At 50.5% G+C, this 17,880-nt stretch overlaps 2 protein-coding genes across 4 annotated transcripts in view; both read left to right on the forward strand.

The window, feature by feature from the left end:
- Rad50 (RAD50 homolog, double strand break repair protein) overlaps positions 1-6,508 on the forward strand; it is a gene marked incomplete at its 5' end in the record, with an annotated part of 81,694 nt that extends 75,186 nt beyond the window's left edge. For both annotated transcript variants that reach the window (XM_013508334.1, XM_013508338.1), the window contains 4 exon segments: positions 199-284; positions 785-927; positions 3,418-3,551; positions 4,873-6,508. In XM_013508334.1, coding sequence (XP_013363788.1) covers positions 199-284; positions 785-927; positions 3,418-3,551; positions 4,873-5,059 — 550 coding nt within the window.
- Positions 6,509-17,419: 10,911 nt separating this feature from the next.
- Positions 17,420-17,880, forward strand: part of Il13 (interleukin 13) — a 3,390-nt gene continuing 2,929 nt past the window's right edge. For both annotated transcript variants that reach the window (XM_005376104.2, XM_013508342.1), the window contains exon 1: positions 17,420-17,575. In XM_005376104.2, coding sequence (XP_005376161.1) covers positions 17,444-17,575 — 132 coding nt within the window. In that variant the 5' untranslated portion in view covers positions 17,420-17,443. The remainder of the gene's footprint in view (positions 17,576-17,880) is intronic.

Consider the following 17,880-nt stretch of genomic DNA (forward strand, 5'->3'; position numbering starts at 1 on the left):
TCCCGAGTGCTGGGATGACAGACATGCACCACCACACCTGGCGTTTATAGTTGAAATTACTGAGGAAGTTATTTTATAGTTAACTATATTGCTGTTATGTATTTTAACATACACAATTACATATAATTATTAGACTTCATATGTATCTAATAGTACATATTATTTTTTCACTAACGTACCAGTGGCTTCTTTTTCCAGAGCAATAATGAAATTTCACAGTATGAAAATGGAAGAAATCAATAAAATTATTCGTGATCTTTGGCGAAGTACCTATCGTGGACAAGGTAATTAACACAGTGCATTATAAAAGCTCTTCCTAAAGCCTATCCACAGCTCTTCCACATATGATCTGTTTTCATGACAACAGTGCATGGACCCATTTCTGAGCATCTCTTTGAGATTCTCTAAGAATTTTTATCTTAACAATATCTTGTAGAGAAAAAAAAAAAAAAAAACACAAAATTTTCTATTCCCAAGCCTGACAGTGTATACTTGGCTGCTTCAGACATCATATTTAGCTGATGACATAGTAGTTTCTGTCGGTAGGGATAAGCCAGTGCAATAAAAAGCACACCAGGCAGAGAAAACTGTTAGAGAGCTGAGGCCGAGTTAGGACGACCAGGCTTCTTCTGGACAGGCTGCAGTCTCCTGGATTCCCAGCCAGAGCTTTTCCCCAGGCAGCATCAGCTTCACACATTGCCCCCAGGCTTCCTCCATAAAGTCTGTATGTGACAGAAGGCTACAGAAAGTAAGTTTCTCTAAAATACTCTTCTTTCTGTGGTAGATATTGAATACATAGAAATCCGCTCTGACGCCGACGAGAATGTATCAGCTTCTGATAAAAGACGGAATTATAACTACCGAGTAGTGATGCTAAAAGGAGATGCGGCCTTGGATATGCGAGGACGATGCAGTGCTGGGCAGAAGGCAGGTATCTTGTGAGTGTGGGGAGCCACTTGACACAAAGAAGTGAAGGACGAATAGTGCCACAGAACCACCCAGGACTGCCCTTGGGGGTGTGGCACTCCTCTCAGCATTCGTGATAGCACACCAGGTAATTCGGGGGCAGCTACCACCCGTATGCCGTGCCCGCCTGATGCCAGCATTCCTGTGGCTTTGAGCAGACAGCCTGAAGCTTTTTATAGGGTCGGCTAGTGTGGAACAAGCTCAAGACACTGTTGTCATTTCACAGATGCCCTTATCAGAGTAAGGCCACTGCTGCATCAGTTACAAGGCATACCACTATTTTATGTGTCACCACATAAGAAAGACATAGTTACAGCCAGGCGTGCTGGCACAAACCTATAATCCCAGCACTTGGGAGGCTGAGGCAGGATTGCCATGAGTTCAAGCCTGGGCTACATAGTGATATCCTGTCTCAGAAAACCAGAGAAAAAACCAACAGCAACAAACCAGAAGAAACATAGTTACAACCTTAAGATGTGTTCTATTTTCAGAGAAGTCAAAATGGGAGCCTGTGTTTCAGAATTAATAGTTAGTAAGTAGTCTATTAATCATATTAGCAAACTAGATCCTAGACTAAGCCAGATGAGGAATTAGAGAATGCAAGAGTCCCACTGAGAATGTAGCACTGGGACTGGGTCGTTCCACCCCACTAGCTTGGGCCTGGGGACATCTGAGATGGGGTCTGCGGTCAGTGGCCTTGACCCTCAGAGGGGCCTCCCCTCCCTCACCCCCCACACAGGATGCAGGCGCTAGGTCAGGCCAGCTGGCCCATGTTAGTCTCCAAGAGGGCAGCCTGGATAGGCTGGAGAGCAGGAAGCACTCAGGGGAACCAGAGCTTGAAAACTAGGACCTGCATTCCAAGGAACAAGGCGAAGTCCTTCCCTGCGCGCAGGCAGATACCAAACCAAATCCGAGCAAAGATTTTCCAGCTTCATGAGCTTTCTTCTTTCAGATTAGAAGCAGATTACACTAGCTACAGACCCTGATTTCTCTAAAATTTCAAAACCTTAGAGAAAGAGGTCCACATCTGAGTTATCTCTATGGTTTTTAGCTTTTGCTTAAAAGAACATGCCACACATATTATGTATTGTCAGCCCAGACAACGAATACCAATTTAAGGCATCTGCAGATTACTATCTAAATCACAGAATGCAAAAATGACAAATTTGTGATCTATAATCACTATCTACTTGCTTTGGTGACTTCGTGTTAATATTTTTTTTTTTTTCTGCTTGATTTTTTTCCGGTACCAGGAACCGAACTCACGACCTTGCGCTTGCCAGGCAGGCGCTTTGCCGCTGAGCTAAACCCCTAGCCCCTCTTTGTGTTAGTTATAAAAGAGTTTGAAACATGGTCTCCGGATTTAAAATAGAAAAGTAGATTTCCTGTAGGTACTCTAAGTGACTAGAGTTAATTAGTAGTCATAGCTTCTTTGGCATTGGGAGAGAGGACAGACACATGGGTTGGTGGAGGTGGACCTCCACCTTACCTAACCCTGGCTTTTGCTGAGGCCTAAGGCAGCCTAATGCTCTGCATGTGGGTGGTGATAGAGTTGGCGGTGGTGGGGCTCAGAGGCAGGAAGGAAGTACCTTTCCCACAAAAAGGCAGCAGTGGCCCCAGCTTCTGCAATCTGCTGGCCTGCCCTGAGCCTCAAAGAGAAGGCATGTCCTGTACTCTTCTTAAAATCCCCAAGTGATAACATCAGTGGGAAAAGGAATGTATAGTTTACACAAAGTAGTGTATGGTTCCCAGCATAGTTTTACACTCTGAATCCTAGGTCCATTGTACTCTCAGGTGACTTCAGTTAGTTGAGTCTGAGGATTCTGGTGTTAGGTTTCTGTTACCCATGACAGTGCCTGGTAGTTCTGGTGACTTGGATTTCCTGCATGTAAGTATGAATAAAACTGTACTTCTATACCCATCCAGATATTGTGATCCATAATTACTTTATCCCTCTCATGTCAGAATTACACACATTTCAGGGTGACTGGCACACAATTCCCGGTACGTTTTCTGGACTACAGAATATGGAGATTTAAAGACAACTCTCTGAGACTCAGAAAACACAGTATGTGTAAATTTTCTAGCATGTCTTATTATCAGAGAACTGTAAGAGCGAGGTCAAGAGTTAAAGTGGGTACTTTTACACCTTTATTAAATTTATTACTTAGAACTAATGGTAATGTGTCTCTGGTCCAAGCCTGTGACTTCAAGTTTTGATACGGTTGATAGGTTTAGCATTTCATTCCATAGCAGATGGTGAGCAGAGAGAATGCAGCTGGTTTGCCTCCGTGCAGAGGGCCATGAAAGTCTGGTCCCAGGGCAGGGCTCTCCCTCACAGCAGCAGTTTCCCTGCCGTCAGTGACCCTGTGATGCCTCCCCTCTTCCGCTCCCCTCCTGATGATACCGTGGCAGCTCCGTGCTGCGTGACTCACTTATGGCTTCCTCCAGGTGCTGGCCTCCCTCATCATCCGCCTGGCACTGGCTGAAACGTTCTGTCTGAACTGTGGCATCCTTGCCTTGGATGAACCAACGACCAATCTTGACCGAGAAAACATTGAGTCTCTTGCACATGCTCTGGTTGAGTAAGTGTCTCATATTTGGGGCATTTGTGATCTTTGTTTAAGAAAGATCAAAAGAGTTCTGTGCTGTCAACCCTCCCTAGAGGTTCCCTGATGGAGAAACCAAGTTCTACATTTTACCCTTTGGTAGTAATTCTTCAGTTTTTCTTGAAAAGGAACTAGATAGCCCAGACACATCCTGCTTGTCCCTAATGTGCTCATAGGGAAAGTTGCAGTGAGAGTTCTGGGCTTTGTTTGGTTTTCCTGTGAACCCCCGTGTCATGCAGAGGAGTCAGCGTGCCCTACCAAGACATCTGTAGGTGGTGGTAGTGGGTTAGGACTGTCTGCCCAGCTTTTCATGTGCCACACAATTCCCAGGAATGGCAGGGCTCTTACTCAGAAAGCCTGTTAGTGACTAAGTAGAATGCAAGGAGGGTAAGTTGCACACACTTGTGACCAACTCGTCTGTGTGGGGGTCGGCTCCGAGGTTGGGTGGCTCTGGCTTGTGCACACTGCTGACAAGGAAAGGCACCCACCCTGAGGTGGGAGGAGGGGTTTCTGGCGCTCCTGTTCCAGACAGACTTGCTAGCAGAGTGGTGTTTCCTGTCTGCCAGCATGGGTTGGAACAGCACAGCCAGCTTTCACCAGTCACCCCTCACAGTGCTGGGGACCGGCCAGGAAGGGCTCCTAGCGCTCTGAAAGCTCAGGCGCATCCATCCAGCTCCAGGCAAGGAATAACAAGTGGTTACTTACAGTGTTTCAGGTCTCACTCTTACAGCTGGGTGCCCCAGCATACAAATCATGAGCAAAAATGTTCCCAGTACACCCACTCAGGTCCCCTGTGTGTCAGAAATGATACATCTAGTGACTAGTGGTGGCAGAATTCTAAGTAGACCCAGCTCCTAAGAAGGCAGTGTTATTCCCCTACCTATTGCTTTTCTTTATCATCTTTAAAATTTTCTTCCAGAGAAAACTAGCAATATATGAAAAAAATCTAGGCAAAGAAGTCAGACTCCAGAAGTCAAGTGTTTGAGGTATCCCTAAAACACTTGCACCTTCTTTAGTAAGAACACACCGATCTGGGGAAACTAGTCTAAATTCTTGACAGGAAGTAGGCAGTGCGTTCCCGCTGCCCAGACGGGAGATGAGAAGCCACGGCAGGGCCGGAGGCCCCGGCCACCCCAGCCCTCCCCACTTCCCGCAAGGCAGCCAGAGAGGCCTGACGTACACAGCACAGGAAAAGCTTGGTTGCCCCACACAGCAGTTCATTTGTCCGACAGGGTTTGTGGTATCTTCTAAAACTTACACTCTTTAGTAATAAAATGTTTTAAATATGTTGTTTCAGAATAATAAAAAGTCGCTCACAGCAGCGTAACTTTCAGCTTCTGATAATCACTCACGATGAAGATTTTGTGGAGCTCCTGGGACGTTCTGAATATGTGGATAAATTCTACAGGATTAAGAAGAACATTGACCAGTGTTCTGAGATTGTGAAATGCAGTGTTGCCTCCCTCGGGTCTTACCTTCATTAGCTTCTTTTTTTTTTTTTTTTGGTTTTTCTCCAGTACCGGGAACCGAACTCACAACCTTGCGCTTGCCAGGCAGGCACTTTGCCTCTGAGCTAAATCCTCAGCCCCTTTCATTAGCTTCTTGCTAATGTTTCAAAGGAACCTCTGCCTAAGATGTTTGAGAGGTTCTAAGATCATGAAAATGGTTTCACCTGCAGTTGGAGCTGACGCCCCGCATGTTGTTCCGCTCGAGGCAGCCTGGGAGCAGCCTGCGGGTCGGCAGCAGCACAGCTGGCTTCGGTCTCTGCCTGCCAGTCCAGGGAGTGACCACTCCTCAGAGCGTGCTGAGAAGCAGCGTTTGCCTCTGCTGCTTGAAAACTCCCCGCCAAATAGCATATCTGAGTATATTCCCTTGCATTTGTCTGAAGGAAACCTGAGTTAGTTCTCAGTGAGCATTAATGTCTGAAGGTGGCTAGAAAGAGATTTTAATATCTGGCCCTGCGTTAACCTTACAGATCTCTGCAAGTGACCACTCTCTTGGCTTTGGCTTCATCACCTAAAATCCGTAGTAGTTGAACGAAGATCTCGGGTTTGATAGGAATCTTAAATAATCATTAATTGAACACATCCCTACCAATCATCTGAGTCGGGGCTCTCTGAAGAGAGGAATTCCCCATCATTCTGGGTCTCCTGCGGATCAGCTCAGCCTCACCGTAATTCCAGCTGCTGTGCAAGCGAGGCTCACCCACAGTCAGGACCTTCTCCCCGTGCTCCAGTCAGACCTGGGGGAGAGGCCTCTCCTCTCTACTCCAACACGCGTTTACATGAAGCCCAGTCATGCGTTCCCCTGAGATTATCCGGCCTTTTTCGAGCATTCCAAAGGTGCAACCAAGTCATACACTTTTGAGTTGCACTGTGTGGAGTTTCGTCACTGTGAGTCAGCCTGGCTCAGTCACAGTTTCACGCCAGTAGCAGATCTGACGAGCACAGTGTCTAAACAGCCTCTTCCAACTAGAGTCCCAAAGAGGATCAAGCCAAGGTCCTAAGGTGTGAGTGCAGGGCTGAGCAGTGGCCTGCGATGATCTCTATAAGTCCTCCTTCCCAGAACCTGTGTTACCTCATAAGCCAAGGGGATGTTGAAGAAATGCTTAAAGCTGTGGATCGTGGGGTATAAAGATTACCCCAGCAGGTCCTAAAGGTAATCTTGAGTACCCCAATAACGGTGGCAGCTGTTGGACTATGGGGAGGAGAAGGCCATTGTTGGGGGATGCAGACTGGAGTGCTGCACATTGGCAATAGAGGAAGGGGCTACAAGCCAAGGGATATGGGCACCTAGAAGCTGAAAAAGGTAGAGAAACAGGTTTTCACCTCAGAGCCTGCAGCCTTGATGGCACCTGGATTGGAGCTCATTGAAACTGATTTTGGACTTCTGGTCTCCAGCACATTAAGAAAATAAATTTGTGTTGCTTTAAACTGCTGCATTCATGGTATTTAGTACAGCAGCACGAAGAAAGAAACATAGTACCTTTGTGTACAGTCAATTTCTCTGCATCTGAAATAGTACCAGTGATGCACTGTCCTTGAGAGAACTGAGAAGGGGTTGCTTGCTTAAGTCGTGCTGTGTCCTGCACTGCACAGCACAGATGGGGTTCCCAGCCCTCACGCACGCTCTGGGGGAAGGGTTGCGGGTGGCAGGACCACCACTCCAGCTGCCTGGTCCGTGTGCTCCAAGGCCGCCCTTGTGACAAGGTCCAGTCGTCCGACTTAGCTTTGACAACCTGAAATCACACTTCACCAGACCTGCACAATCCTGACTGCACAGATAGCATGAGGAAGAACCAGCGACTATTCTCAACGAGGGCACAAGCTCAGGAACTCATAATTAGTGAAGTCACATATTAGAGCAGTGAGGGTGAGTGTCCCAAGAAGGTTTCAGAAAATGATAAATCTGTTCATAAATCATCACTAATAATGAAACCACGTGGGGGGGTGTGCTGGGTACCTGACAGTATCTCCTGAATTAGTTGTCATCAAGTCAGTAGCAAATACTTTTCTATTAGCGACTCCTGCAGTGAGTCCCTAACGTCCGGCAAGGTGCTAGGGCACACGGTGACAAGGGAGCGAGAGAACGTGATGCCACGGGGAGCCGGGCTGCCCAGCTGCTCACAGGGAACAGACTGCCTGGTATTTACTGATGACATCTGAGTCAAGGAAGTCGCGTGGAGGGCGGTGGGTGTTTCCAGGGACAGTCATGGCGACTGCGGTGGGCAGGGAAGAACGGCATTCTTGGAGGGTGAGACAAGGGGTGAGAAGACTAGTTTCCTCGGGGGAGATGGCTGCTACTGCAGAGGTCCTTCTCCTCCTCAGAGGGTCCCGCCTTGCCCTGTGAGCATCCTGGTATCATGAGCCATAGGGCTTCAGCTCTGAGCGGAAGAAAGCAGGGAGTTTCCACGCGCCAGTCTGGCTGAGGGCAGGGCAAGGACAGACTCGGACATCCCCTACGCTGTTTATAATCTGGCCCCCAGCGCCTTTCATGAAATATTAAGACCTGGTATCTTGTAGCAATGTTTCTGAGAGCTGTAGTCACTGCAGCGAGAAGGACAAGCCAGCGCCAAATACAGGTGATGTGACGAAATTATGATTTGTAAATTAAGACGGCCAGTTCAGACTTCCACCACCACCCACCACACGCAGGATGCCGCTCGTTCCACAGCCCCTCTGAGAGGCAGCTTTCATTCCAGAACCTTTGTGTTTCGGGGTTTGGAAGAGGGGTAGTGCCCTTCTCGCTTCTAGACCATTCTCCATTAAGTACCCCATGCACAGTGCACCCTGGCACGGAAGTGAACCAGGAACCTCAGAGGCCTGGAGCAAAGACGTGACAGTGCTACCTGGTTCAAGGAAGCTTTTATTTGCAAACAAGCTTTGGCAAACGTGTTTTTGTTTGCAAACTGCATCAGGTGACAAACGTGACCATGGCCATGTTTCCCACACAAGCATGGCCATCTTTTCCAAAGTCCTGGAACAAATTTCATTCGTCGGGGGGCTGGGGATTTAGCTCAGCAGCAAAAAGCGCCTGCCTGGCAAGCGCAAGGTCGTGAGTTCGGTTCCCGGTACCGGAGAAAAACCAAAAAGAAAAACAAAAACAAAAAAAAAAAATTTCATTCGTGGACTGAGATACACTATAGCTCCTTCTGTGGCGTGTGTCTCCCTATCTGTAACAGTAAGATGAACCTGTCTTGCAGCGTTGTACCAAAGATTAAATAGCTTACTATTTATAAAGTGCTCAGAACTACCCGGCACATGGTAAACACCAACTGTTCAAGAGGAAGCTCGTATCTTCAATTTACTCTTTCTTGTTGCAGTATTGTAGTCCCCAGCCTGGTCACTCTGCGTAATCTTCAAAGATTTTAACTGCCCGTTCACTGCCTGCACAGGACTTTCATACTGGTGAGTTCAGCGTCCGTGTGAGGATCTCGCACAGCTCCCTGCCCTCGGCTCTTGCTCTTTCCTCCAGTGAGAAGGTGCTGAGGACACGGTCTTGCTGTGGAGCCCTGTCCTTTTACTAGCAGGCACCGCAGGAAGCTCGGTGCTGCGAGCGCGCCGTGCTGAGCGCCTCACTTTCCCCAGTAACCCCTCAGCCCCTTCGCGCTGCGATCCCAGAGATTCTTCGGTCCCTCTGAGGTGTCGGGCGATGATCTTCCTGTCCCTCCTGCCTCTGCTTCGCTAACCAGCTCCCATTGTAGCGCACCATTTTGTCCGCTCCCGCGGCGCCGCTCTTCCACCCTGTTCCCCGGCCGCTCCCGCCGGGGAGGCCGCCGCCCCCCTCCTAACCGCCTCCTCCGCTGTGCCCTCTTCTCCCTGACCTCGTGCTCTCACTGCGTGTCGGTGCGCGGGTTAAGTCTGCCTTTCCTGGCTCCGCGCCTTTCATCTGACCGCATCCGGGCTTGTGGCTTCCCGGGTGCCCCGGTGGCCTGGCTTCTCCCGAGGCGGGGTCTGGAGCAGTGCTTCAAGTGAAAGCAGCTGGTGGGAGGTCGGGGGTCTGTAAGAGGAAGAAGGCGGCCATCTTGAAAGCCAGCTCCCAGGCTGGACACCTGCAGCCTAATCTCTGAGCCTGGGAGATTCGGTGAAACGCAGGCCTCAGCATCCCCTCGCCCGCGGGCCGGGAGCCCGGGCTGTCCCTGTGCCGGGCCGCAGTCTGAGGGGCGTTGCAGCCTGCTGGAGCTGGCGGCCGGCAGCGTGCCAGCGGGGCGGCCGCCCACGGTTAGAAAGCCGAAGAAGCCTCTGGCCCGGGCACACGGCAGCAGGCCGGGCGGCTCCTGGGATCCGGCAGGGAACGGGAGCGCCTGCAACGCCACGGCACGCGGCTGGCGCAGACGCTGCCTTCCGCGGATCTCCTGCGGCTCCTGGCTGCACCCGTGCGCACCTGCGTGGCGCCCGAGGCAGCGCGGCCCGAGGCGGCCTCCCCGCCACGCCCTTGGCGCGGGCAGCCGGCCTAACGAACGCCTACGCGAGCGGCGTCCCGGGCCGCCCGCCTACCTCACATCCAGTCTACCGGTTTGACGCTGTGGGTTCAGCTCTCAAAACGCATCCAGAGTCGGACCGCGCCTCGATCCAAGCTGCACGGCTGTGGCCCAGCTGCGACCATCTCGCCTAAAACATCCTGAGTGCCGTCTAACTTCTCTGTCTTAGTCCTGCTCCCCGCTGTCTGCTCTCAACTCTGCAGCCAGAGATCTTTCCAAACGGTGAATCAAGGAGTGTGGCTTTCCTCAGCGGGTGTGGGGCGCAACTCTGAAACTGTCTTAGGGGCTCCTTGACGCGCCGTGGAGTTCCAGCGCTATAAACCCACTGTAAGCTGAAAGCCCAAGTGAAAAATGCATTTAATGCACGGAACCCACGAGACAGCACGGCAACACGGTCATCAAGTGCCGGAGCACCGGCTGTTTCCCCTCAGGGTCACGTGGCCGGCTGGGACATCACGGGAGGGCACAGCATATCGAGTCCAGGAGAGGCTCACATACAGCTTCGAAAGGTGCACGGCTTTCACACCATCATAAAGGCGGTTTGAAATTAAACCACCATTATGAATGGGTCTATAAAATATATTTTTTAAAGTATTTTTTTTTAATTACAGTAAAGGACACATTGCCATTAATCCTTTTCAAAACACCCTTCCTTGCTTGGAATACACTGCATCACTCTTGCCCCATTCTGAAGTAGTTCTGGAAATGCTTTTTTTGGGGGGGGGGGGTTTCTCCGGTACTGGGAATCAAACTCACGACCTTGCAGTTGCCAGGCAGGTGCTGTGCCGCTAAGCTAAATCCCCAACCCACTGAGCTAAATCCCCAGTCCTGGAAACTCTCCTTCCTTCGTGTTTTTAGTTGCACTGTTGTGGCTACTTTGATATGAACCGAGTTGAGCCATTTACTTTCCATGGTCGTTTTGACTTTGGGGAGCAGCCAGAAATTGCACAGCGCCAGACCGAGTAAGGCAGATGAAGACACGACGTGATGTCTTTATGAGCTGCCTTTCCGTGGGGTGGCACGTGGCAGTAGCATTTACCATATTTTATCACACGTCATAAGACATGAAAGAGCACTTCCAGAACTGCTTTACACAGTGGCAAGGATGGTGGGATAGTGTGTTTGAAGTGAGGGGGAAGATCTGAGGGGGTTGATGGCAGTGTGTCTTTTGTTATAATAAGTGATTTTAAAACTTAGACATTCGCTGTGTGTTTTGATCACCCCTCTATATGCTACTGTAGATAATGAAAACTAAGTGTTCTGAGTAGGCCTATAGCAAGTAAAGGGGTTAAATAATAATTAAAAACAAAACATAAAATTTCTACAAGCAAACCCGAGGCCCAGTGGCTTCATTGTTGGTACATATCAAACACTTAATAATATCAACACTTTGCAAACTCCTCCAAAAATAGAAGAGGAAGGACTACTACCCAACTCATCCTACAAGGTCAACATTACACTGACAACAAGACCAGACATGATATCTGTAGAGAAATATCTAGGAAAAGGAAACTAGAGCAATTATCTCATGAAAATAGTCGCTAGCAAAATAATGGCAACCCAAGTCCACCAACATGCAAAAAGTACAGACCACAAAAGAAAATACAGGTAAGCTGTGCTGCATCAAAATGCAAAACTGCTGCGCATCAAAGGACCCCATCAGAGTGGAAAGGCACTTGCAGAATGGAGGAAAATAATTTGCAGATCATAGTGTACCTGATGAGTTAATATCCAGAATATGTAATGATCTCTTACAATCCAACAATATCTTAAAATTTTTTGTGCAACGGGTTTCAGTAGGCCTGTCATCAAAGAAGATATACAAGTGACCAAAGCACATGAAAGGATGGTCAGCATCGTAATCACGAGGGGAATGCAAATCATAACCACAATGAAAATCATCAAAAAGAGAAAAAGTACAGGAGGAAAGTGGGAAAGGAAAGGAGAAGTATTGGTGAGGATATGGAAAATTAGAATCTTTGTGCCATATATATTATATATATAAATATATATTACATGTAATATATTTTGAGACAGGGTCTCGCTGTGTAGCACAGGCTGGCTTTGAACTCATGGCAATCCTCCTGCCTCAGCCTCCCACATGCTGGGATTACAGGCGTGTACTACCATACCCGGCCTTTGTGCACTATTAATGGAATGTAGAACGGTGCCGCTGCTATGGTGGTTCCTCAAAAATGTAAGCAGTTTCTAATACAACTCTTTATAACAGAATTACTATAGGATTCGTCAGTTCTACTTCTGGGTGAATATCCAAAAGAATTAAAAGCAGGGTCTGGGAGGTATCTGTGCACACCCTTCCTGCTAGCATTATTCACAGTAGCCAAGAGACAGCAGCAGCCCGGTATCTACCTGATAGATGAGTGGATAAAATGTAGCATTCGTGCAATGGAATATGAGCCTTGAAGAGGAAACAAATTGTAACAATGCTACAATACGGAGGAACCATGAGGGCACTGCGCTCTGAAATAAGCCGGTCAGTACGGGGCAAATGCTGAATGTCCCACGTATATGAAGTACCTAGAGTAGCCAGACCAGAGAGACCAAAGTAGAAAGGCGCTCGCAGGGGCCGAGGGCGAGGGTTTGTTTCATGGGCACAGTTTCTGTCTGCAAGATGACGAGCTCCGGAGATTGCTTGCACAACAATGTGAAAGTACTTAATCATGAACTGTAAACTTAAAAATGATCGAAAAATTTTATGTGTGTTTTACCACAATTTTGAAAGTTTAAGTGAGATACACAGACCCTGAAATATATCTATGCATATGTGCGTGGGTTCGTTTGCCTGCGTATGTTCTGTTACGTCCACCGAGGGGGCTGAAGTGAGGAGACACCCCATAATAATGAGCACGTGTTCTGCCCTGATCTTGATTTCAGAATACGCTCTTTCATATAAGGAAGCCTGTCTCCCTGGAGAAGCGGCTGATGCTGGGCTTGAGGCGAGGAAACTACAAAAGGAGCCTGAACACCTTCGGTGCCAAAAATGAAGAAAAACAAATTTTTAATAGTGGGTTTGTTCAAAGAACACGGGACCTAAGCTGAAATATCTCCTAATGATCAAGGTAGAACAATTTTACAAACCACATGAAAATAGTTGCCTTGCTTTTCTCATTGCTGAGACAAAACACCAGACACCCACAGTTAAAGGGGCAAAGGTTTATTGAGCTCGCAGTCTGTAGAGGCTTCAGTCCATCATCAGCTGGCTCCAAGGCGTGGCACGGCGGAGGGCAGCACAGAGGAGAAACAGTTCCTGCCAGCCCGAAGGCGGTAAAAGCAACGATCGACAAGTGACAAGTGACAAGCACTGACTCTTTTCCTGTCCCTTAGATTCTATGCAGGCAACCAGTTCTTAGGGTGGGTAGCGCTCACACCCAGGCTGGAGCAGCTTTAATACTAGCGTCGCACCACGGATCAATCCCAGCACCACATCCCTCATCCCAGCATCACGCACCTGCGCTCCAGCCACCTCAGAAACCCCACCATGACCGCGTGAGGCCTCGGGGGACGTCCAGACACAAACCATAGTAACGCATAGAGGAGCGCACGTATCTATGAGCATATATGGACATGAATGAGCACCTAACTAGATAAAATGGACAAAGACAGCCTTTTTTATAGAACTGTAACAAATCTCAAAGGAGAGAAAGAAAAAATTACCCTTAATCAAAGACCACAATAAAAACTGATTCAGATGAGAAGTAGTACTGGAGCTAGCCGATATATTGGGCACAAATTTGAGGAGAAACAATTTTATATCATCTCAAACTATCTCCTCCAGCATATTTACTAACTAAAAGGGGAAAGCAGCAACTTTGTTTTTTTGTTTTTGTTTTTCTCCGGTACCAGGAACCGAACTCACGACCTTGCGCTTGCCAGGCAGGCACTTTTGCCGCTGAGCTAAATCCCCAGCCCCATGAAAGCAGCAACTTTGTAAGGGAAAAACCTGGCAGAAGTCACCCTAACCAAGGGACCAGGTCAGTGCTGGTCAGACACAGTGACGTCAGGACTCCCGTGGCGTGGTGTGCCCAGGACGCAACTTCATTTACACGACATCTTGCTAAAAATGTACCGCCTCAGTCCCACTATGAGAGTGCCGACAGATACAGACCAGTGTCTGCTTGACAGCACAACTGTCCCGGTTATGAGCGACAAGATCCAGCGTCAGTTACAGGCTGCAGGAGGCCGAGGAGAATCAACAACTAAATGCAGTGTGAGGTCGGGGTTGGATCTTAAGACCAAGGGAAGGCATTGGGGACAGCAGTGAGATAGGAATGGATGTGTAGTTTCCTCAGTAATAAACGCATGCTAGGGCCCCAAAGAACCCCACAGGCGGCCGTTTCTTGCCCCAATTTGTACTCAATAAACATGCTGGCCTTGTAAAAAATGATAACAAATCAATGTCAATTCTTCTATCTTTTGATCATGGCACCCTGATTACATGAGGCATCAACGGGGAGAATGTGGGTAAAGGGGATATGAAACCACTATTTTTGCAACTTTTCTATAAATTCAAAATAAATTTTTTAGAAAGAAAAAAGATAACTGAGTCATTTCACTTCTTTACTCAAAACCTCCGCTCCACTGGTCACGGGTGCGCCCGCGCACTCAGCAGCTTCGAGGCTCCCAGGCTCTGGGCAGTGACCGCCCCTCGGGCCCTGCTGCCCTCTGCCTCCCTCGGCCGCCAAGGCCAGCCATCCGGGCTGCCCCACGACAGACGGCCTTGTCCTGCCCAGGGCCACTGCTCTCTGAAAGGGTGTGTCCCCCAGAAGTCCTTGCCGCCCTGCAGCGGCGAGGGGATGCTAGGAAAGGTGGTCCCTCTGAGGCGACCCGGCCACGGAGCTCCGCCTGCCCGATGGGACGAGCGCCCTGGGGAAGGCCTTGAAGGAGAGAGCTGGTCCTCTGCCCTCCCCCGGGGAGGACACACGAAGGGACACCTTGGAAGCAGAGTGCGAGCCGTCTGCAGACTCCAGCCCTGCCGCTGCGCTGCAGGACGGTGAGGACCGCACTTCTGTGCGTACACGTGACCGGTCCCTGCATCTGCCGGAGCAGCATGGACGGGCCAGGCCTTTCACCCACTGGAGGCTTCTGCTTGAAAGCTTCCTCCCCGCCCGTTATCTGCGTGGTCGGCACATCCTCTGGTCCTCAGGTCCCTCTACCCAAACAGCGCCTTCGCAGGAAGCCCTCCCGTCCCCACCGCAGGGAGGAGAACACCCTCCAGCCACCGGCCCCTCCCCTCTCCGCCTGCTCCCACCCGCTTTCTTCTTAGTGCTGAGACTGCCCGTGCTGGGCAAGTGCTTTACCACTGAGCTACATCGCCAGCATTCTTTTTATTAAATTTTGAGATAGGGTCTTGCTGAATCATGCAGGCAGAACTCAGACTTGTGATCCTCCTGCCGCAGCCCTGCTCCAAGTAGCTGGACGGGCCTACAGGTGTGTGCCACCACGCCCAGCGTCGCCTGCCGCCCTCTCTGGTGCACTTCTCACCCGGACCCACCACAGATTTACTCCTTCATTTCTTCAGATAAACCCTGTCTCCGCCCACTCCCATGTTCTCCAAGAAAGCGAGGACTGTGTATTTCTTGGTTAGCGGCTGGCACAAATGAACTTGTAACTATGTGGGAATTCCTTGTAATTATTTGTTTAAAATGTTTATAATTCAGGCAGGGCGTGGTGGCGCACGCCTGTCATCCCAGCACTGGGGAGGCTGAGGCAGGAGGATCATTTTGAGTCCAAGGCCAGCCTGCACTAAAAGTGAGCTCAAGGCCAGCCTGAACTGCATAGTGAAACGCTGTGTCAAAAAGACAAAAATAAATAAATAAGTAAAATGTTTATAATTCAGTTCACAGTGAATATTTATAAATGCAAAAAAGTCACTTTTATTTCCTACACTATCCATCTGCTGGAGCGACAGCCACCAAGACATTGCAGATTACCTCAGGGTGTTGGAAGTGTGGGACTTTTTTTCTTTGCACATGTGCATGTTTCACAATCACACTTTTGCTTAATCTTTCTTGCCCCTCCCATCCCCAGCTGACTCTTTTTAAAAACCCAGAATACTGATATTAGAGAATACTGTTCCTATATTTTAAGTGGAAAAAAAGATGTATGCACCATTTTCCCATGTTTTAACAAATGCGCATAGCATAAAGACGGGTGATAGCTACTGGGTGCAGGATTTGTGTTTGCGTATTTCTTGTCTCTTTAAAATTCTCTACATTAAAAACAAATTCCAAACAAAGGCCCCAGCGCGAACACAGACTCCTGCCTGTGAACCTCTCCAAGTGAAGTCACGGAATCTTTCAAAGTTTCTAGCCGGGCAGCGCGGGAGAGACGCCCTCCGCAGGGCCGCGGGGCTACCCAGGCGGCCAGGGCTCCGACCCGGGTGGGCGCGGGCCCGCAGCCTTCCCCCGCGCACAGCCCGCGGCGCTCGCCAGTCTGCAGGAGGCCGAGGGGCAAAAGCGGGGATTCAGAGAAATGCATCCAAGCGGTGGCCGCCGGCGGAGTGGGGAGGCGGCGCCCTTATCGCCTCCCGCGTCCCTTACATAAGCGCCGCTATCTGCGCAGCGCATCGGTCCCACGCCTCCGGCCGGCCGCGCTGGGGACGGAGCCTGACTCAGCCTGCGGCCGGTGCTTTCCCCCTCCTCCGCCGGGGGACCCGGGGCGCTGCCTTGGCCTGGGGTGCCCAAGGGGAAACTGCGGACCTCAGGCGGGAGCTGGGGTTTGGGCTGCTGGGGGGCTCCACGGGAGGGGGTCCCCGAGCTGGGACGCGGAGCCCCACTGCCCAGAGCCCCAGCCTGGGCGGCAGGTGTGTGGGGCGCAGGCCCCGGCCAGGGGAAGAATGGGTCAGCGAGCAGTCGCCACAGCGGTCAGCAGACAGATGCTGTCACCTCGGCTGCCGCTTCTGGCTTCTTCCAAGAAGGCTGCGCGGGGCTTCCCGGGGCCTGGCTTGCGGCAGGCGTGGGGAGCTGCCCCTCAGCACCATCTGCAGGAGGCGGACCCGAGGTGCTGAGCGTAGGCTGCTCCCACACCCTGCTGGGTGAAGGTGGTCACCCCGTCTCCATGACGCTGGGACAGCTACACACTCCAACCTGGGGGGCACTGCTGGCACCCAGTAAGGGCATTCCCCCGGAATTGTGCCAGTGAAGGGAAGGATGGTCCCAGGGTCAGGCTGCCCGTGCCCAGCGTTACTGTCAAAGCAACTCTCAAAATCAAAGATCCCAGGACAGCCTTGAGTCCGACTGGCCCTTTCCTGAAGACCTGGGAGTCAGAGCTTTTCTAACTCTTCCCTTGGTGCCCACGGGGAATCAGTGGGCGGGAGAAGTGAACGTCACTCCTCCTCTTGTCCTGTTTGAATTTTGCACCCAAAGCAAGCAGTAATTGGTAATTTAACAGATTTACCCATTGAAAAGACAAAAGTCCCAAATTCCTGCAGCTGGTAGGCGCGTGCCTGCAGCTGGGACTGTTCTGCTGTCCTGGCGACCCACGGGGTCTTGGAGCTTGACTATGGGTCACCTGCTGAGGTGCACAGGGTGGTCACCAGGCAAAACTGCCAGAGTGCAAGCTGGCATTGCGACACCGGGCTGCCCCAGGGCCCCCGCACAAGCCCCTGGGATCAGGTCATTCATATCTTGGAAACTCTGGCCCAGACCTTCCACCAGAAATCAAGCTCTTTCCTTTATGTGATGCTGGATTTTCCACAAACTCAGATCAAGATGAGTAAAGATGTGGTTTGTAGATAGTGCCCGACAGAGCAGAGACCAGAGTTTGAAGCGTCACCCCCTCGGGCCTATAAAAGCTGCCACCAGAGGCCAAGGCCACAAGCCACTCTAGGTGTCTGCGCCTCTGCCCTCCTGCGTTGGCTTGTGGCCTCATGGCGTTCGGGGTGACTATGGTCCTCGCTCTTGCCTGCCTCGGTGGCCTCACTGCCCCAGGCCCAGTGCCTTCCCAAGCGGTCTTGAAGGAGCTCATCGAGGAGCTAGTCAACGTCACACAGGATCAGAAGGTGAGTACAGGCGGCTTGGGGTGAGGCCAAGAGCAGGCCAGACCAGGTCCGTGTTCCCGTGGTTCTCCTCCCTGGACAGCGGGCTGGGCCCAGTCAGGAGGGAGAAAAACAAGCAGGAAAAAGGGAGCAGGTGGGCCCTAGGGGACCGGACTGCTGACCCCAGCACAGCTCCTCCTGAGCCATGTTGGGCAGTGGGAAGCAGAGGAAGGTCAGGACTCCTACAGCATTTTGCCATCTTTCCAAGTGGGTTTGGAACACAGCGGTCTAGCTCTTGTTCACTGGTCTTAGTTCACACATCCTCCGTG

The sequence above is a fragment of the Chinchilla lanigera genome, unplaced genomic scaffold, assembly GCF_000276665.1.
Source record: "Chinchilla lanigera isolate Chin_1 unplaced genomic scaffold, ChiLan1.0 scaffold00007, whole genome shotgun sequence".
Lineage (NCBI taxonomy): Eukaryota > Metazoa > Chordata > Mammalia > Rodentia > Chinchillidae > Chinchilla > Chinchilla lanigera.